The following is a 21798-nucleotide window of genomic DNA, read 5'->3' on the forward strand; positions in this document are numbered from 1 at the left end:
TGTAAATCATAACTTGGTGCATTGTTTTGTCTGTGTTTGGTTATAGATGCAAGTAAATGGTCAAGAAATTGTTACTAATGTGAATTAAGAAAAGTTCAAGGAATTGTTAATATGTACTAACTTTAAAAGTATTAATGATGGTCTATAGCCATTAAATGACCACAAGTTAAAGAAGTACTGGTCTAGCATTAAGAATTGTGATTCAGGGGCTGGGAATGTGGCTTAGCAGTAGAGTGCTTGCCTAGCATGCATGAAACTCTGGGTCTGGGCTCAATTCCTGAGCACCATGTAAACAGAAAAGGCCAGAAGTGGCACTGTGGCTCAGGTGGTAGAGTGCTAGCCTTGAGCAAAAAGAAAACAGGCACAGTGTCCAAGCCCTGAGTCCAAGCTCCAGGATTGGCAAGAAAAGAATTGTGATTCAGCAAAGTAGTGGCTCACAGGATTGACTACAAGTGTTGTTCCAACAGATGTCTTTTTTCTATAGTTTACATCTTTTTTTAAAAAGCCAGTTCTAGGGCCTGGGTGCTGTTTCTGGGCTCCTTTTTTGCTCAAGGCTAGCACTCTACCACTTGAACCACAGCACCATTTCCAGCCTTTTCTGTGATTAATTGGAGATAAGAGTCTCATGGACGCATGCCCATGTTTGCTTCAAACCACGATCCTCAGATTTCAACCTTCTGAGTAGCTAGGATTACAGGTGTGAGCCACACCAGTGCCTAGCTCAATATAGCTTGCATCTTATCCACTAATGGGAAGAAAATTAGCAACCATCTTTCCTGTTTATCTGTTGCATCCATTCTTTTATTTTTTTGGCCAGTCCTGGGCCTTGGACTCAGGGCCTGAGCACTGTCCCTGGCTTCTTCCCGCTCAAGGCTAGCACTCTGCCACTTGAGCCACAGCGCCGCTTCTGGCCATTTTCTGTATATGTGGTGCTGGGGAATCGAACCTAGGGCCTCGTGTATCCGAGGCAGGCACTCTTGCCACTAGGCTATATCCCCAGCCCGCATCCATTCTTATATACAGACGTAGTATGTTAAAATCATTTTGTGAGAATTGGCCATATGGAATTTACAATAGAAAGTGTTACATAGCTTATTATTGTGCATACATTATGTCTTAAGCATCCTTTATATCAGAAATATGTATGATAAGGTGTGTTGTGAAGAATCGTTTGTTAGCATACCACATTCAGGATTTTATAAAAATTTCACCTGAGCTCTAATCTTTTTTTTTTCTTCTTTTTTCTCTTGTGTTTTAATGCTGTAATCGAACTGGCCATTGGGCTTTGGAGGAAAGCGCTTTACCATTGAGCTGCATCCCAGCCCAAACTTCATCATCTTATATTGAAGAATTAGTTTTTCAGAACTATGTTTACATTATAATTTTATACAGCAGTTGCCATATCCACAATAATTTCTTTCTCTTTATTTCCCTCTTATTTGGGGGATTCATTTCACCCACTGTTAGGTGACATTAGGAAGGGAGGGTAATAAGTCTCGGGTTACTGAAGTTTTTCTGAACGTGGAAGTGTTTAACTACTTTTCAGTGATAAAGCAGGCTGTAAGGAAAATAGTGGGATAGAACTGCATTGCATTTATTGATTAATTTGTGTACTAAAATAACATAATATTTTCTAGGGATTCAACTAATGAAACTACTGCCCATTCTGATGCTGGCAGTGAACTTGAAGAAACAGAGGTCAAAGGAAAAAGAAAAAGGGGTCGTCCTGGCCGGCCTCCAGTATGTATTACATTTGTGTTCTATGTTCCTTACTGTTTATTCATAAATGGGCTTAATATTAATCATATATCATGTGTAGTGCTAGTATTATTAATATGTTTTGCTTCATGACAAGTAGTTTTGGGCAATTTGACTTTATATTTGCTTAGTGGTTACTAGAAAATGGAAATGATTACAATATCTTGTTCTGTTCATAGTGGTCTGTGTGAAGGCACAAAGATAGTTAAAAACATTGAGTGAAGTATTGTTAATTAAGACCTGCTTTTCACCTGCAACTCTTGATTGCTTGGTTGTACTTCTTTGGAGCTTGGGGCCAGTTTCAGGATTTAATTTTCATTGACACATGACTAAGACGCTTAGAGGAGTGTGATATAATCCTATAGAGAGGTATCTTTTATGTATTTTAAGGGTTTTAGTTATCATTTAAACATGCATAAACTTTCAAAGATACTCGTAACAGTGTGCCAGGGGGTTAGGACTTGCAGTATTCTATACCCACTTATGATCTGATTTGCTATTTCTAAATTTTTTGTCTATTTATAGAAGTTTTTCATATGAAAAACTTTGTCTTATAAGACACAGAGTGTACCCAACCTCCCCCCAAATAGTCATTTTCCAGCTTCAGTAAATGGCCAGTCTTGTTTTGTCCTTGCACCTGTCTTCCTGTTTTTCCTTCATATTATTTTTAACATCATCCTTGACTTTATTCCATTTGTAATTATTTCAGTTTGTATTGTTGTGTGGAAATCCACATAGCTGTCCTTTACTGTAGACAACAGTCAACACCAAACACTTCCCTGACCTCAGAAGGCATGAGGAGTTCTCTCCACCAGCAAGCAAGCAAGCAAGCCATTTTGTAACATGGATGTCCTAGAACCCAATTCAGTTCTGACACTATCTACTTAGAGATAATATCATATCCCATAGGTGAGAGCTCAGTCCTCAATACTCACTCACCCCTTCCCTTAGATGGCAGTTTCAAGTCCTAGTCAGTTTTATATGTGCTTCTGAAAGAGTGCCAATGGACATCCCCTCCCTCCCCCGAGTCCTCCTTAGGTATGATTACTTTGCTTGAATGGCTCATAGAATTCAAAAGAAACACTGACTTTACCCATTTATTATAAAGGATATTCTGTAGAATAAAGAGAGAAGGACAAGGTATGAGAGAAGGGACAGGGAGCTTCAGTCTCCACTTAGCTTCTTCCACTCTTCAAGAACAGTTGTGTATTGAGCTGCCCAGAATCTCTAAACCCTGTCCTTTGTAAAAACTTCATGGCATGTGTAAAGCTAATAGACTAGTAGGGGACTCCAACAAGCCTGTGTTCTTGAGCATTATTCCTGGCCTTTTTGTGCATCATTCTCTCCAGGTGAGGGACATGACCTCTCTGTATTGAAGATAGAATTCTATGACATTTTGGGTGTGAGTAGTTCACATAATTGTTTTGAGGCCAGCTCCAATACAGGAAAGTAGAGGGAAGATTAGAGTTTCTATGACCTACCTTGGGGAAGAGATATTTTACTTTCTGTGCCCCCAAAATGAAAACTTCAGTATCCTACCCAAAGTAGTATTTTATTGCTATCATCAAATAAATGCCTACATAGTTTATAAATCATTTATTATAAAACTGTTAACATTCCATTGTATGACTATATTTCTGGTCATTTTGTCCTCATTTCTGGCTATTATGCTTATAGATACTTTTATTACTTTGCATACATCTTACTGTTGATATTAGTATACATTTCAAGTTTATACACAAAATTAATGAATCATAGGATATATGTATATGTATAAATATCACAAAAGTGGTAATGTCATTTTTTTTTTCTTTTCCAGTCCTAGGCCTTGGACTTAGGGCCTGAGCACTGTCCTTAGCTTCTTTTTGCTCAAGGCTAGCACTCTGCCACTTGAGCCACAGCGCCGCTTCTGGCCGTTTTCTGTATATGTGGTGCTGGGGAATCGAACCTAGGGCCTCGTGTATCCGAGGCAGGCACTCTTGCCACTAGGCCATATCCCCAGCCCTAGACAAGAACTCTTGACACTAAGATGTGTCCTTACACAACGATATTTTAGTTTTTTATTTGAATATCTATCTGTCACACTGATTATGATGAGTTATCTCTTGACTGATTCCAGTACTGAGGCAGAAGCCTGGGACAGAATCTTGGTTTGTTGTTTTTGTTTGTTTTGTTCTTTCCTAGTCCTAGGGCTTGAACTCAGGGCCTGAGCACTGTCCCTGGCTTCTTTGTGCTCAAGGCTAGCACTCTACCACTTGAGCCACAGCGCCACTTCTGTCTTTTTCTGTTTATATGGTACTGAGGAATCAAACCCAGGGCTTCATGCATGCCAGGCAAGCACTCTACCAGTAAACCACATTCCCAGCACTTGGGATAGAATATTGTAGGGCCAATGAGTGCTAAAAGTAAAGCTAAACCAAAAATGCACACACAAGGAGCAGGATATGTATAGGAGCTAGCTGTAAAAGTTCTCAGTGACTAAGCTGGAACAAAATTAATTAGTATAGTGCTATAACCCAGATTATAAAGTAATTGTTGTTGAGTTCACATTGACTTAAATGATTAGATAAGTAATTTCTTGAGAATAGAAAAATCTACTATTTTGAAGAATTACAAATGATTTATGTAAGTACTGTCTCCTAGAAGAATGTGGAACTTAACTTAGCACCCATTAAGTGTGGGCTGTGTGTGGCAACGACCGACTTTCTTCCAAAGGGCATAACGTGTAACAGGAAGGAAACAAAACTGTATAGTAGAAAATCCTGAGAAATACTAGGTGATTAGTCAACATCAGTATTGATATATTATGCTAAGTACACTTGATAGGAGATGATAAAAATAATACTTCTGTTTTCTTCTTCCCATAAACCTAGTTCAGTAATGGCTAAAATGCCAAACACATCTCAGTGAGAGACCTTTTGAAAACTAACTGATTAGTATTCAGTACTACTGAAGTCTCAAGAACCAAGAGAACCTGCGGAACTGAAAACAGACACGATGACCTTAGCAGGGGGAGGGCCTGATGATGAAGTGTATATGATATTCTACCTGGGATCCTAGGACAGGGAAAGCTCACTAGGACAAAAAGTATATAAAATATGGCCATGTTAGTGTTTTATACTAGTTCATTAATTGGAACAAACATACTACTATAATTTTTACAATTTTTTGTAAATGCATTTTATTTTGAAATTATTCATTAATTTCTGTATTAACGTATGTACAGACTTGGTTTTAAGGCCAGTAATCACGAAGAGTGATAGTAGTACTAATAAAGACAATGGTTACACATAATAGAGCAGATTCTATAACCTAGTGTAGGTCCCCACCCCCCTGATAAATGAGCTCTGCTTTGTTAGTGTTCCTCCAATGCCCTCTATTTATAAAGCCTGCTACTGCAGCAGATTGGAATAGAGTAATGTGACAAGAGTCCGGCTCCCCGTCACAAAGCAATTCAAATATGGGTGGATTTGGAGACAAGGAGCAGTCAATTATCATTGGAACAAGGCTATAATGAGAGTGAATTTAATTACTCCAATAGGAGTTCAGTGATAGAGAAGAAAAGGTGTTTGAGAGCTCTGGGTATCACTGACACGTAAGGAGTATATCACAGGGAAGATAACTGATGGGAAAGGAAGACTACCAGGTGACCTCTTAAGAGTTTTCAGATGGACTGGGAATGTGGCTTAGCGGTAGAGTGCTTGCCTAGCGTGCATGAAGCCCTAGGTTCAATTCCTCATAAACATAAACAGAAAAAGCTGGAAATGATGCTGTGGCTCAAGTTGGTAGAGTTCTAGCTTTGAGCAAAAGAAGCTCAGGAACAGTGTCCAGGCCCTGGGTTCAAGCCCCAGGACTGGCAAAAAACCAACAAAAACAAACCCAGAAATTTTCAGAATTGTGTTATGTTTAGCAGCATTGATGTCATTGGTGAGTTGGGTAAGGCGGCAGCTATGCAATGCCTTTTAAAGTTTGAAGGAATGAAACTTATGGGTTTGGATAAAGTGACAGCAAACAAATATCATATATTCTTCTTGGTTCTAAAGGCAAGACATAGATAAGGTGCTATTTATTGACTTGAAGAAAAAATAGTTGGTTTTTTACTGCTGTATTTGTAGTGCCAAGAGTGATTCTAAGTACTCTCATTATGTTTATTGCAGGGCTTAGAAAATCTTGAGCACATCAGTAGAGGAAGAATACATAGCATTTCTCAGAAGTGATTTATTGAATAAAGTTTCTGAGCAAGTAGAGTATTGAAAAGGGTATGGATCATAGAAGGAAATGTTACGACTGACCATGGTTGAAACATTCAGCCCTAACATTTTTGCACAAATCTAATCAGTTTTTTAAACTTTATTTTCTCTATGCTGTTTGGACTGTTTATTGTTTATTAGCACTGAATACTACCTGTGAAAGTGTTTTGGGGATTAGGAATTTATCTCTTGTCTGTAATAGTGCTAAATGCCTTCCAAAGAACCAAGCCTGAGGAATAAGTGCATTTACTACAGTTTTGTTTTATCTTCCTATTTTTATTCAGTCTACAAATAAGAAACCTCGAAAATCTCCAGGAGAGAAAAGTCGAATTGAAGCTGGAATTAGAGGAACAGGCCGTGGAAGAGCTAATGGGCATCCTCAACAGAATGGCGAAGGGGAGCCCGTTACGTTATTTGAGGTGGTGAAACTGGGGAAAAGTGCAATGCAGGTAAATCTTTAAATGTTTTTATTTCATGTGTAGAGCAAGATGGTCAATGAGTCCTGTGTAGTCAGTGCACTGCCTGTAACTCCCTCTCCCCCTCCCGCTTTCCCCATTCCACTTGCTAATAAGCACATATCCTACCACTGTGGTACCCAGGCCCTGAACATGTATGTAACCCCCAAAAATTTATTCTTAAAGGTTTTTGCTGTTGGTTTGTTTTTAAATAATGGACATCAGGAAAGCCATATTTTTAGTAGTAAGATACACTTTAAATTGTACCAAGTAAATAGGCGGTGGATCATTGGAGTTGCAGGCTTGAACCTGAGGTATCACATTTTCACTTGGCTTTTTTTTATTTTGTTCACGACTGGGGCTCCACCACTTGAGCCACACTTCCACCCCCTTCCCCTCCACCCTCCCTGCTCTCTCCCCTGTCTCCTGTGATAAATAGAAATAAGAGTATTTCAGATTTGTCTGCCTAGGTTTCTTGTAACCAAAATTCCCCTATCTCAGCCTCCTGGGTAGTTAGGATTATAGCTGTGAGCCATCAGAGCCCAGCTCCAAGGGGATTTTTATAGCCTCAACACAGCTTTCAGAACTGGATTTAAAATAAAACGTGTTTCAGAGTATTTGACAAAGAAAGGATGATCTTTTATAATATTAATTGTCTTTTATCTCTCCTTATTTAAAATAATATTAGGTATTCTGTAAGAGCATGATTTTAAGTGACGACATGATTTTAAGTGGATGAACAATAATTACTGTTTCTTTGGCATTTTGTTAAATTGTTTTAACTACAATAGAGTGTTTGTTATTCATGCTTGTATCTGTACATATTTTTCATTTACGAATCCTACAAGTGGAATTCTTTTTGGAGAAAGGAATTTTTTTCTAACATGTGACATTCAAAAAATTGAGTGTATTTACTTTTTATCACAATTGTGGCAGAATACACTGGGTGTAGTGGTACATGTCTCTAATCCCAGCACTGAGGAAGGTGAGGTAGTATGATTTTTGAGTTTGAGGCCAGCCTCGGCTATATAAAGAGACCCAGTCTAAAAAGCAAACAAATGTTTAAAAACAACAAAAAGAAGTGTAGCAGAATAGCTGCTTTTTCTGTACTAGAGTTAGCAGTTGAATATTTTATATTTAAACTTTGAGAACATAGGTGAAAAATGATCACTTATTTTAATTTGCATTTCTTAGATCAACAATGATTGGTAGGTAAAATCTGAGTGTACTTGCCCTATTCTTTAATTACATTCTTAGTTTAAATGGAAATTCTTTTTATAATTTATTTAATGGAATTACCTTTAGTACTGGAACCATTTGTTGTTTGCATATGTTTTATTTACAATCTGTATTTCATTTTCTTCAAGTCCTGTAGGGCGTTTATTGGCGATTGCTTTTTATGTATGTGCAATGGGTGATGTGGAGCAAAGTGGCATGATTGGTAAAATGAATACTGAATTCTCAGTTATCCAAAGCAGTCAATGACTATTTATGAATTACCTAAACTTGATTTAAAAACTGACCTTTCACCACTGCTTTACCACTTACTTGTTTTACTCTAATAGAAAAATGGTTAAAAAGCTACAGAAGTAATAGTTATTGAGGTCTATCTATTTTATTGATTCCTACATAAATAAGCAGAAAGATCAAGAGATGCAACAGTTGATAAAAATTCAGCTGTTTCCAGAATTTGTAATCATTTAGCATTAACATTTTGCTTTCATTTTTTTTTCATGTAAAACTTTGCCAGGTATTTATATAGGTAAAGACAATTTGTTGTTGTTGCTTATAGGTCTTGAACTCAAGTCCTGGGCACTGTCTTTGAGCTCTTTTGCTCAACCGCTTTGAGACACAGTTTTTGAGCCATTCCCAGTTTTCTGGTTGCTAATTGGAGATAAGAAGGTCACAGGCTTTCCTGCCCACGCTGGCTTGAACTGTGATCCTTAGATCTCAGCTTCCTGAGTAGCTAGGATTACAGATGTAAGCAACCAGCGTCCAGCTGTAAGAACAATCTTAAATGTATGATTAAGTTGAGTGTCAGCTTCTGTTTGATTAACACAGTGTTATTTATGTTGGAATATTTATTTATTCACTCATCCATCCATCATGGGGCTTGAACTTAGGGCCTAGATGCTCTCTGTCCCTGAGCTCTTTTGCTCAAGGCTAGCACTCTACCACTTGAGTCACAGTGCCACTTCCAGCTTTTTCTGAGTAGTTTACTGGAGGTAAGAGTCTTACGGACGTTCCTGCCTGAGTTAGATTTGAACTATGGTCCTCAGATCTCAGCCTCCTGAGTAGCTAGGATGACAGGTGTGAACCACTGACGCCCAGCTGAAGCATTTATATATATACATCTGACTTATAAATATGGGATTATTTCATGACATTTCTGAAAGTTGTTCCACTGATGATGCTTGATAATTTCACTAGTCCTTAGTTTAAAAATAAAGAAATCAAGCTGGGCACCATTGGCTTACACCTGTAATCCTAGCTACTCAGAAGTCTGAGGTCTGAGAATTGCGGTTTGAAGCCAACTGGAGGAAAATGTGACTCTTGCCTCCAATTAACAGTTCAGAAAAAGCCAGAAGTGGCACTGTGACTCAAGTGGGAAAGCACTAACTTGAACAAAAGAAGCTCACGAACAGTGCCCAGGACTGCCCCCTCCCACCCCACATAATTATAAATAACCTCTGGAAAAGAGAGAACATAAAGCTAGGCAAGTTTTCATATACCTGTAATTGCAGCACTTGGGAGACTGAGGAAGGTGGATCATGACCAAGCTATCTTGCGCTATATTTATTGAAATCTTGTCTTAAATGAAGTTTACCTTTGGCTGGGAATATGGCCTAGTGGTAGAGTGCTTACCTTGCATACATGAAGCGCCCTGGGTTCGATTCCTCAGCACAACATATATAGAAAAAGCCAGAAGTGGCGCTGTGGCTCAAGTGGTAGAGTGCTAGCCTTGAGCAAAAAAGAAGCCAGGGACAGTGTTCAGGCCCTGAACTGACCCCTTAAAAGTTTACCTTTCCCCTACTCCTCATTTGCTTATTGACTCTTTAATCAGAGTATTATTTCCCACTTTTTCATGGTTGTATGTAGAATTACCTTTCCATGTTCCTCACCAAACTCAGTCCCTGCCTCCCCAAATTCTTGCAGTGGGTTTAAGGTTTGTGTGAGATGTGAACTTATTATGCAGCTATAACTGCCAGTTTAGTCACCAGACCATATAAATTGGTTAGGTGTCAAATCTGTATATATCAGATGTGGAAGAAGTCTCTTGCATGGTTTAGCCATGAGTTTTATTCTCTGTACTAAAAGTGAAAAGCCTCAGTGGGCTTTATGCAAATCTTTTAACTTGAATTTGAGCTTGACAGTTATATAGTAACTGTTTGTTGCAGGACAGTTTTGCATTTCTGAGCTCCCGATAAAGTGGGAAAAGTTTCTAATAATTTTAGGCTCAATTTAATTTGTTGATTGATTTTAGTTAGACATGAACTTAGTTATTTTGGGGATTATCTGGCATTATGCCTAGACTGGCCTGGTCTGGTCTGTGGTTTTCCAACTCCCTGTGTTATTGGCGATAACAGGTATGCCATTGTGCCTGGCCATTGTGAATTCCCTGTAGCTGGAATAACAGGCATTAGTCACTGTACTCAGCCATTGCCTGAGATAGATACCTCAATATTCTTTTTTTTTTTTTTTCTTTTTGCCACTCCTGGGGCTTGAACCTCAGGACCTCAGCACTGTCCCTAGCACTCTACCACTTGAGCCACAGCACTACTTCTGGCCTTTTCTGGATATGTGGTGCTGAGGAATGGAACCCAGGCCTTCATGCAGGCTAGGCAAGCACTCGACCACTAGGCCACATTCCAGCCTCCAGATTAGGGAGGATAACAGGTGTGAGCTACTGGAACCCAGCCTGAGTACTTTTTTTTTTTTTAAGTACTTTTGTATTCTTAGATCACTAGGAAAATAGTTGGGTTTGAGAGAGAGGCAAGGAGATTTTGAGAACTAATTCGCAGAGGAATTTTGAATTCTGATGCTTTAAGTGAAATGGTTGGGAAGCAACACCAGTACAAGAATGATTAAGACAAACGATGAGCTGTGTGATATATTGGAGTACATGAATAAAACAGGATAACTTCTTTGAATGATGTAGATGAGACATTACAAATTCATCTTGAGAAATACATTGGGTTTGATGTGCAGAATAAATCTGACTTAACTTTGAACAATCATGAAGACGTTTTTAGCATTGACCTATAATTGACCTATACTTGACTGTATTCTATAATGGGCAAATTCTTGGACTATAACAAAACAAAGATAGAAAGTGGCATTACCTGGTTTCCTTATCAGTTTCCTTATCAGGAATTTTCTGTCTCTTAGGTTTCTGATGAAAATTAAATGAGAATAATTTATCTTAATATGTTGTACAACTTATTTCAATTGTATTTGAGCTCATTATTAAATTTAGAAAATTGACTGAATTTCAGTGGACTTAATATGGTTCTGATTATGTAGATGTACTTTTGGGACTTTGAGAAATTGTGTTGAGTGCTAGAATTTGGTTGAAACTGGAAGTGTAAGGGTTAGTATTCAATTAGTCATGTATGTTTTAAATTACGAAAAAACCCTATAAAACATAGTGTTCCTTAACTGAGATTAATCATGTTCTTCTAAAAATGTGTATTACAGAATTTAGTAAAGAAGCTGCCAATGAGTAAAATGCTCAGATTAATTAAAATAACGAATTTAAACATTAGTTTCTTTTAATACTGTTGTCAGACTCGTGTGGACATTGTTTAAGGTTTATTGGGTCCTAACAGTATACCATTAGTGAATAACAGAGGACATTTTTCTTTCTTTTTTATTTCATTACTGACTTATGCTGATGGCTCTCCATGAAACAGGTTGTTAAAATTAATTAACTATTCTCTGAAAAGCATCTGTTCTCTGTGAGGCAAACTCCCTCTGCTGTCTTTATAGTATGGTGAGCCTGTTCCAGAAACTTCTCTCATTCCCAGGTATTAACTATGCACTTGTTAGGTTTATATCCCTCTTCTACCTTCCCCCCCTAAAAAAAAGCAAAAACATTAAATGTTTTCATGTATCAGGAAATATGGCAAGCACTTTTTGTATCTGCCACCTTCCACTTGTAACTAATAACAAATTATTTAATTTTGAATAAATTATTATTTAATTTTGTCACTAAAGCAGTATTAGCAATTTTTCTTCTATATATCTTGTCAGAAGCTTTTAAAAAATAAATAATACCCAACATTTTGATGTCTAATGTGTTGTTTGGTCTAGGCTTACTTTGAATTATCTGTTTTATGAAAGTAAATTGGTGTAAAAATTTCCATTGCACTATTTCAAAACAAGAACTTTTAATATACCCATTTCATAAACAGTATAAAACAATAATAAGTAAAAGTCCTAGCTTTTCTGAGAAACCACACTGTTTGAAACCATTCTTAAAGATAAAATTTTATAATTGCCTAGTCTCAGGATGTAATCAAGAAATTTATTACATAAATCTAGTATTACATAATATTTATGCTGTGTAAGTTCATTGAGAAAACTGCGTGATATCACTAACAGCCATGGTAAACAAACCCAGCTATGTATTTATTGAACAGTGATGCTCCATTTGAAAGACAAGTGAGTCTTTGATTTCCAATTCCTGGTGATGGTTTTTTCTCTTTCCCACACTCCCAGATTTGTATCTCTGCCTCTCTGGTAACTGGGACATGCCATCATGACTTGGTCTTGTGTTTACAAGCTACTGTATTATCTTTGCCATCTGCTTGTCTAACTCCAGAGCAAATGAATTTCTTAAGCAGCAGTGTAGCATACTAATTTTCTATGCCTTAGTCTGTTTAGCCAACGTCCTATCAAGTTGCCTCTTGGAAAATGTAAACCTAGTGGAGTTTGAAGAATATAACCTCAGTGTACTATATAGATGTCCAGATTGAGCTGACCTTATTCTTTATGGGGAGCTTAGAGGCAAGGTTACAACTCATGCTTAACTGCTACACCAACTGTCTGCTTCCACTTATTTGTATTTTCTCTTCATAGCTTTGACATTTGTTTTCTCTTTGTTTTTAAGATGCTTTTTTAACTGCCTCAAATTTCTTATCGAGCAAACTACAATATAAATTATTATACTGTACTCTTCTATAATAATACAAAATCACTAATACCAGATGTTACGATTTTTCTAGTTCTTCATCTTTGATTTGAATACGAACTTAGGGCTTTCTTGCTGAGGATCTAAGGCTGAACTCTCAATGATTTTCTTTTTTTTTTTTCAATGATTTTCTTATCTGTAAAGACTTGGAATAAAACTGTTGGGAATGATTTAAGAACATGCAAATCTATCAGTATTATCATTTCCACTTTTTGTACTTTTTCCTGTGCTTCTGTGAGCGTGTGTGTGTGTGTGTTTGTATATATAAATTTGTTAAGATAACCCTATATGTTCTCTTTATCCTTGTCATAAACAGCCTTCTTTTCCATTAGTGCTAATACAGATTCAGTCAGCACTTTTGTACTACCAATTACATTTCATTGTACTGTGTGAATATATTAATTTAGTGAAGCAATTCTTTATAGACGAAGAGTATAAACAAATGCCCATGCAGGTAACCACGTTCTCTATGTGATACATAGAATATTAATAACCACTGGCACAGATCTTGGCAGAGAAGAGGTTGGAAGAAGTTTAGGTCTCTTTATTGTTTTTGTTTTTGTCAGCCATGGGGCTTGAACTCAGGGCTTGGGCACTGTCCCTGAGCTTTTTTGCTCAAGGCTAGTGCTCTGTCCCTTTGAGTCACAGCTCCACTACTGGTTTTCTGGTGATTCATTGCAGATAAGAGCCTCAAAGACTTTCCTGCCTTGGGCTGGTTTTGAATTGTCATCTTCAGATATCAGTCTGCCCAGGGAAACTACACTTTTTCCTTCTTTTCTATCCAGATATGGTTACTGTACAAGTTTTTGCTAATGAAATGTTAAGTGAGATGGCATATACTATTTGTAAGCCTGACTTAACAAAAAATTATTGATGATATAGTTTTTCATGGTTTCCTGGTATTGATAATTTGGAGGCCAATAAAGCCTCTGCCACTTTTTTTTTTTTTTTTTTGGCCAGTCCTGGGCCTTGGACTCAGGGCCTGAGCACTGTCCCTGGCTTCCTTTTGCTCAAGGCTAGCACTCTGCCACTTGAGCCACAGCGCCACTCCTGGCTGTTTTCTGTATATGTGGTGCTGGGGAATCGAACCCAGGGCCTCGTGTATACAAGGCAAGCTCTCTTGCCACTAGGCCATATCCCCAGCCCCAAGCCTCTGCCACTTTGAGGGTCCACAGTGATGACATGTCTGTAATTCATAATATAGATCTCCTAAAATTACTGATTTCTTTTTAAGGGTCTGACACCATGTTATGAGAAATGTTTATGAGATTAATTAAGTTATGTATTTTTTCTGATGTCACTAATAAAGACAGCTCACGGTAAAATATTGTTTCTTAAGATAGAAACTGAAGTCATTCATTTAGAACTCTTTAATATAAATTCTAAATTAACTATAAATTCCCAGTAATTACTTAAAGATGTTTTTTCCTACAACTACTGCTTTAACTGTTATAAATTTTGATACATTTTCATTTATCTTCAGTTAAAATATTCCCTTCCTCCCTTACTCTCTCCAGTATTGAATTCAGCGGTCTTGCTAGGCAAAGGGGTTCTAGAAGTGTTGGATTACGTTGTATTTAAGTAAGGTTTACTTATTACTGAGTTACTCACCAGAAGAATGAGTCTTTTCTGTATTTATTCAGATAGTTTACTGTTAGATCCCAATAGTATTATTTATTCTTAAAAATACAGATGTATGGAAAGTTCAAGTTTCTCTAGTTCAGTAATTCAAAATAAACCTCTTTAACATATTTTGTCTGATTTTAGGAATAATACTTAAAAGGATACTTCTCCTATGCACTACATCTCAAACTCCATTACAGACACATCAGGTATATTACCTGTGATAATTATCTTATAATACTAGTATTAATTTGAAAATACAGAGGCTCTGAGAATTGCTCTTGCTTTCAAGGTACATCCCTTATTCCATGTGAAATAGGGATGTCAGGCTCCTGACATTAGGAACTCTTTAAAGTAGTCTATGTTTTTCAAGTGTGAAAATAAGAATATTTTAAAACCAAAGAGTATGTGTACAATTTGTTTCCTAAAAGTCAAATGAATAGTATTTTGGGGAAGGTTGTGGGGGGGGGGGGGTAGTGGGGCTTGAACTCTGGACCTGGGCACTATCCCTGAGCTCTTCAGCTCAAGGCTTGTGCTCTACCATGAGTCACAGAACCACCTCCAGTTTTCTGGTGGTTAATTGGAGATAAGAGTCTCACAGACTTTTCTGCCTGAGGTGGCTTTGAACTGCTATCTGCAGATCTCAACCTCCCTGAGTAGCTAGGATTACAGAAGTGAGCCACTGGCGCCCAGCAGGAAAAATTTTTGTCTTCTTCAGGACCTTTATTATACACATCTTCATTTAGTCTTTCTAGCTTGCTTATAAATACACATACTATATTATTTATCCTATATACATACCTCAAAAACAGGGGCATTGTTCATATCTTTGGTAATAAATGTCAGTAAAATAATGTTCTTAAAAGATATTTATCCAATTTAGATGTTTCTTTTAAAAAAGTACCCAGGTCATTTTCTTAGTTTCACTTTTGTTTTTCCTTTTAGGGGTGTGTGTGTGTGTTATTGGTATGTTTGTATTGTAGAGAGGGTTGGTCCCCACCCCCCATGTTTGTCTCTTCTTCCGCCCCTCCCCCCATTTGTGGGCCTTGAACTCGGGATCTGGGTGCTCTCCCTGAGCTTTTTCACTCAAGGCTAGGGCTCTACCACAGTTCCACTTCTGGTTTTCTGGTGGTTATTGGAGATCAGAGTCTCCTGGACTTTGCTGTCCAGGCTGGCTTTGAACAGTGATCCTCAGATCTCAGCCTCCTGAGTAGCTAGGATTACAGATGTGAGCCACTGGTGCCCAGCTTGGACAGGGGTTTACACTGTGGCCCATGTCTTGAATTATTGATCCTCTGCCCTAGTCTCCTAAGGACTGGAATTAAGAGCATGCTGTAGCCATCATGTCTAACAAGTCTGAAAAGTTGTGTTTTGCCTTTATCTGAAAGGTTATTTTGGGAAGGGATGCTGGGTAAGAATTACTGAGTATACATATTTTCTTTACTCGTGCCATTCCATTGTTCATGAACTTAAATTGTTCTTCTTCTTTTTTTTTTTTTTTTTTTTTTTTTGCCAGTCCTGGGCCTTGGACTCAGGGCCTGAACACTGTCCCTGGCTTCTTCCCGCTCAAGGCTAGCACTCTGCCACTTGAGCCACAGCGCCGCTTCTGGCCGTTTTCTGTATATGTGGTGCTGGGGAATCGAACCTAGGGCCTCGTGTATCCGAGGCAGGCACTCTTGCCACTAGGCTATATCCCCAGCCCTCTACCTTTTCTATTTTGGCAGTGGGGCTTGAACTCAGGTCCTGGGTGTTATCCCTGAGCTTTCCTGCTCAAGGCTAGCACTCTTTTTTTTTTTTTTTTTTTGCCAGTCCTGGGGCTCGGACTCAGGGCCTGAGCACTGTCCCTGGCTTCCTTTTGCTCAAGGCTAGCACTCTGCCACCTGAGCCACAGCGCCACTTCTGGCCATTTTCTGTATATGTGGTGCTGGGGAATCGAACCCAGGGCTTCATGTATACGAGTCAAGCGCTCTTGCCACTAGGCTATATCCACAGCCCCTCAAGGCTAGCACTCTTAACCCCTTTGCGTCCCAGCTTTACTTTCACTTAAAAAAAATTATATATATATATATATATAAAACATGATTCTTACTAAAGTTGAATTTTCTTTGTTAAGCAATTTGTTTTAATATTTTCTCCTCTCCTGAATCTAATTTTTAGATGTGAAGAAGCTACATATGCATTTATTTTTAAATTGCCATCAGTATTACAGCTACTTTATATGTTTATCTTTTGTCAGCTGTCTTATCAGTTTTTCTGTTATTAGTGTATTGAATCACTTTACTAGTTACATCAATCTTGGGTATTTCAATGACTAATACATTTTCATCTTGGTCTTTTTTTTTTAATGTAGTCCCTATCTCTTAGTTTTCCAGGAAATTTTTTATTAGGATTGACTTTAGAATTATATCATAAACTTTTTTGAGAATCTAGTAGTATAACCACTTTATTTTTCTCTTTAACTTTATTGATATTTTATTTCATTGAACCATTTGTATTCCTAAAGAAAATGCATCTTGTTGCACATGATGTACTATTTGTATACACTACTAATGGATTAGGTTTTCTGATACTCAGAAAGCTTTTATGTCTATTGAAACTGGATTAATTTTTGTGATGTTTTTATAATATGGGTTAAATATTATCCATATCTACTTAAAAATTATTGAATATTGTATTGTGCTCTTATGATGAACAAATCATTGAGACCCGGTAATATATATTTTAATAACCTTAGTAAAAAGAGGGCAATCTTCCTTTTATTTGACTACTGAAAAATAAGGTAAGTAATTTTCTTGTTCAAATAGACCCCCCCACACACAGCTTTTTGAAAAAATCTATTTGCTATAACACCAAGATTTTAGAGCTTTTCATTTTTATATTTTTTTTCCCACAGTCTGTGGTGGACGACTGGATTGAATCATATAAACAAGACAGGGACATCGCACTTCTGGATTTAATCAACTTTTTTATCCAGTGTTCAGGATGTCGAGGTACAGAATGTTAAATAAATGTGTACATTGAGCTGGTCAGTCTAGCTGTGTGACTTTTCACCTCCCACTAGTAATATATAATTAATTCGAGAATTATATGGTCTTTTTCTGATAAAGAAAACTATTGGTAATTTAAGGGTATTTTGATTTAATTTTGCCCCATACGTTAATACATTTCTATGTTTTTAACAGATTTTGAGAGAAACTCTTAATTCATTCAATAGATTTATTGATTTTTTTTTTTTAGATCCTAAGAGAAAATCTTCTCTGTATGTCAGATTCATATTAGGATGTGTGCTAGCTGCTAACATTCATTGTTTTTACCAGTAGTTTGGTAATTATTTTTTATAGTTTCCAATACTTTGGAAGCTCAGCTAATTTGCTTAAAAACCATGCGTATCAGAATTGGATCTTAAGTTTATAATGAGTTGGAAATTAATAAGGCAATTTGTTAAAGTAAAAGTCTAGTTATTTTAATGTCCAACTACTATATATTTTTCTTCTCTAGGTATATCTTAACAGTTTAAACAATACAGATGGGAAATCAATTGGTATATCACAGTTTTATGCTTTCCAATAGAAAAAAGAGTAGTGATCTCTTCACTGGTCAGAATGACAATCTCTCAAAAACAAATCTACTTTATTATTTCAAGACTTAGGTAGAACATTTCTTTGCCAAATATTCAAAGATTAATTTTTAAAAATAGGCTTAACAAGGAGCTGCGAATGTGGCTTAGTGGTAGAGTGCTCGCCTAGCATACATGAAGCCCTGGGTTCAATTCCTCAATACCACATACACAGGAAAAGCCAGGGTGGCTCAAGTGGCAGAGTGCTAGCCTTGAGTATAAAGGAGCTCGGACAGCCCTGAGTTTAAACCCCAGGACTGGCAGGAAAAAAAAAGAGAGAGACTTAACAAGATTTCATTATGCTAGTGAATGTAGCAAAAAATAATACATTAGTGAAAACTCTTGTTACACTTTACCCATCTTTACTCATTCCTGAGGGCCTTTAGCATGCAAAGAATACATAAATATGTCAATATGTCTTGCTAAAACAGTATCAATGAAAAACCAACAAATATCTAACTTAAATGGCAAAGCACTGTAAATTTAGGAATAAGATATGATGGCCCATCTTCAGTTTTAATTAGTATTTTACACAGTTTGTAAGTATAATGCAATAAGAAATAAAGATATAGATCAAAATGAAAATATCAAATATATAACAAATTTTATAATATCAATATAAGTTATCAAATAACATAAATTTGTGATAGTTAGAATTTATTAGATTACCAGTGATAGAAATTAAACTCATAATGCCCACTAATGTTCAACCATATCAGCAGTATGCTGTGATAAATACAACTCAAAGCAGATATAGTTTATGATAGTAACAAATATGTGATGTTTCTAAAAATGTCATAAGATCAAACCCAAATTTTTAAGCTCAAGATTGCCAGAATTAACCTTACCTAGGAGCACTTACTCAGGGTTATCTGAACTTGGCTGCTTTGTGGCCCCATTAGTGTTGCAGTAATTTTTTTCATGGCATCTCTAGTTCCTTTTATTTATTATGTATTTACATCCAAAGTGTCCTTACAGCTTACTAATCACTTACACAAGTGATGTATGAAAAATTGTATTCTACTTCTGCATAACCGTTAACTACTTAGTAATGCATTCATGTACCTGTTGGGCATTGTATAAGTCCTCAGTTCTTGGAGGCATCCTCATTTTACATTGTTTTTTTCTGTCAATATTTGTGAAAACTCAGCTTCTGAAACATAAGATACCATCCAATCTCTGTATTCTGATGCTGAAAATGAGAATTACTGACATGAATTAATAGATTTTTGTATTGCATAAGAACTACCAAATACTGGTTTCTTTCCCTTTTAAAAGACCCACAGGGGCTTACATGAATTTGTGTACTTGTCCCAAGGCATCTCAGTACATAGTTTGGCACCCAGCCTCTAAAGAATAAATGGGAGTTATTATATACACACACCAAAACTCCTTTGTTCCTCCGTGGGATAATTTTGAAATGCACGTCCTGCTTTGACTTGCAGAATTTTCAAGGAGTGAAGTAGGCATAAGGGGACTGTGGTAGAGTGAACTGTGGTAATTGGTTACCCAACATTTGTAGTGTTTCATTTTTGTTTTTGTATCACAGACTTTTCTGCCCCAGGTGGTTTTGAACTGTGATCCTCAGGTCTCAGCCTCCTGAGTTGCATGATGACAGGTGCGAGTCATCAGTGCCCAGCTCACATTTGTTTTATTGGCCACTTTTCTTTACTATTTTTAATGTCCTCCCTATATTACCAGTTTTTAATGGAATATCCTCATCAATCAGTTACTTGAACTGATACCTTTAAGTGTCTACATTGGGGGATAGAACAATGTTTCTCTTATATTAATTGGTGTTTTCAGAATTTATGAATTCTTGTCTCCTTACATGTACAGGATGAACTAAGTACTACTAAATTAAGTATTAGTAAATTACTTTAAGTTCTAACATTATATATACACAGTGGATTGCCCAAAATATAAGCATATAAGTTTGTATTGTGTATCCCCATGTTGCAAGTGTTCTTGTTAAGAAAAAGAATATTGCTAGGACATCATAGAGTCCCTCCCCAGTCTCTCTGTGGTGTGACTATCATCATTACAGCAATCTTTATCTCCCACTGAGATAAGTACTGCTTTGATTTTATGATAACTGTTACTTTTCTTTATAGCTTTACCATTAGTGGATCTATTCTTAAGCAAAATAGTTTTGCCTGTGCTGCTCTAGATAATGACTGTATGTACTCTTTTACTTCTTCTGCTAAAACATTATGAGATTCACCTCATATTGCCTGTACAATGTTTATTAATTTTCATTGTTGTGATACAGACAATTCCTTGTTGTGGTGAGTTGTCCTGTGCATTGTATGTTTGCCAGCATCTTTGACCTCTGCCAGTTAATTACCCTCCCTTAGTTGTGATGGCAGAATTTGACAAATATCGCTTTAAAGGCAGAACTGTCTTGTATTAAGAGCTACCTGTAAAGAATCCATTGTGTAAATATGAGTTTATTTATATTTCCTATTCTTGAATAAAGTTTTTTTTTTATTTCAAGCTTTTGGAGAATATGAACAATGCCAATATGAGCTGCCCTTTTGTACAGGTTGTTTTGTTGTCCCAGCACAAGATTCCGTAGTTTTTGTGAGGAATGAAATTGGTGTGCTGTAAAAGATGCAGAGCCAGGCTGTAATCCTAGCTCCTCAGGAGGCTGAGATCTGAGGATCTCAAAGCCATACTGGGCAGGAAAGTCTGTGAGACTCTTATCTTCAATTAACCACCAGAAAACCTTAAAGTGGTGCTATGGCTCAAAGTGGTAGTACTAGTTGAGCAAAAACACTCATGGATAGCACCTAGGCTCTGAGTTCAAGCCCCATAACCAACCCCCATCCCCACCCCCACCCCATCCCCCCAAAAAAGATTCAGCCCTTCTACATAATGTCAAATTTTCCTGAAGTGTGGTTATCACTTCAACTCTTCTCCAGTGTCACAGAATTCAGTTGGGTTCATGTCTTTGCTAACACATAGTAAACACATCTTATTGTGCAGATTGCCAGCTATCACACTGTGATTCTAATTTTTGTTATCCTTGCCTACTATTGAGATTGAGTACTTTTTCATGTACCAGAGAGCCATTTAGATTTTCTCTTTTATGAACAGTTTATAAGTTACTGCTCTTCCTTTATTGGTTATACATAATCACCATCTTCTTCTTACTGCTTTTTCCCCCTTTCTTTATTCTGTCATTTGATAAATTATCCCCCCAAGGCAGTAAGTAATTGTGTCTATTTTGTTTTATTGTACCTCAAGCACCCATACATTTTTGTTAATTTTTTTTTTTTTTTTTTGGCCAGTCCTGGGCCTTGGACTCAGGGCCTGAGCACTGTCCCTGGCTTCTTCCCGCTCAAGGCTAGCACTCTGCCACTTGAGCCACAGCGCCGCTTCTGGCCGTTTTCTGTATATGTGGTGCTGGGGAATCGAACCTAGGGCCTCGTGTATCCGAGACAGGCACTCTTGCCACTAGGCTATATCCCCAGCCCTTGTTAATTTTTAAGTATAACCATTTACTTTTGTTTTATGGACCTTTGTGTCCAAATACTGTTCTTAGAGAAGATTTCTAGCGTGTATGAAATTTACTGTGTTCTAAACATGTGTACATTTCAGACTACTTGTGGGAGGCACATACCTGAGATCCCAGCTGCTCAGGAGGGGAGCCAGGAGGGTGCTCCAGGCAGGCCCAGAGCTTGGCTCAGAAACCAGATCCAAAAGCCTGGGGGGGGGGGGGTGATTCAAGTGCTAGCACCTTACCTCCCATGCTTCTGACCCTGTGTTCAATCCCCAGTGGGGATTAGACTTGAAACGTTATTTAAGGAAAAAAAAAAAGAAAGAAAAAGTGTCTTTTATACATAAACTTTAATTTTTACAGTAATTCCAAATTTACATAAAAAGTAAGCAGAGACTGAA

At 37.3% G+C, this 21798-nt stretch overlaps 1 protein-coding gene across 2 annotated transcripts in view; it reads left to right on the plus strand.

Annotated features, from left to right (window-relative positions):
• The window catches only part of Stag1 (stromal antigen 1), a 150826-nt gene that overhangs the window by 59455 nt on the left and 69573 nt on the right, over positions 1–21798 (plus strand). Inside the window, exons 3-5 of one of the 2 annotated variants that reach the window (XM_048334971.1) lie at positions 1638–1740; positions 6293–6457; positions 17173–17269. In XM_048334971.1, the coding sequence (XP_048190928.1) occupies positions 1638–1740; positions 6293–6457; positions 17173–17269 (365 nt within the window). Of the gene's footprint in view, positions 1–1637; positions 1741–6292; positions 6458–17172; positions 17270–21798 lie in introns of those variants that run through there. The other variant, XM_048334972.1, reaches the window with a different exon arrangement.

The sequence above is a fragment of the Perognathus longimembris genome, chromosome 26 (genome assembly GCF_023159225.1).
Source record: "Perognathus longimembris pacificus isolate PPM17 chromosome 26, ASM2315922v1, whole genome shotgun sequence".
Lineage (NCBI taxonomy): Eukaryota > Metazoa > Chordata > Mammalia > Rodentia > Heteromyidae > Perognathus > Perognathus longimembris.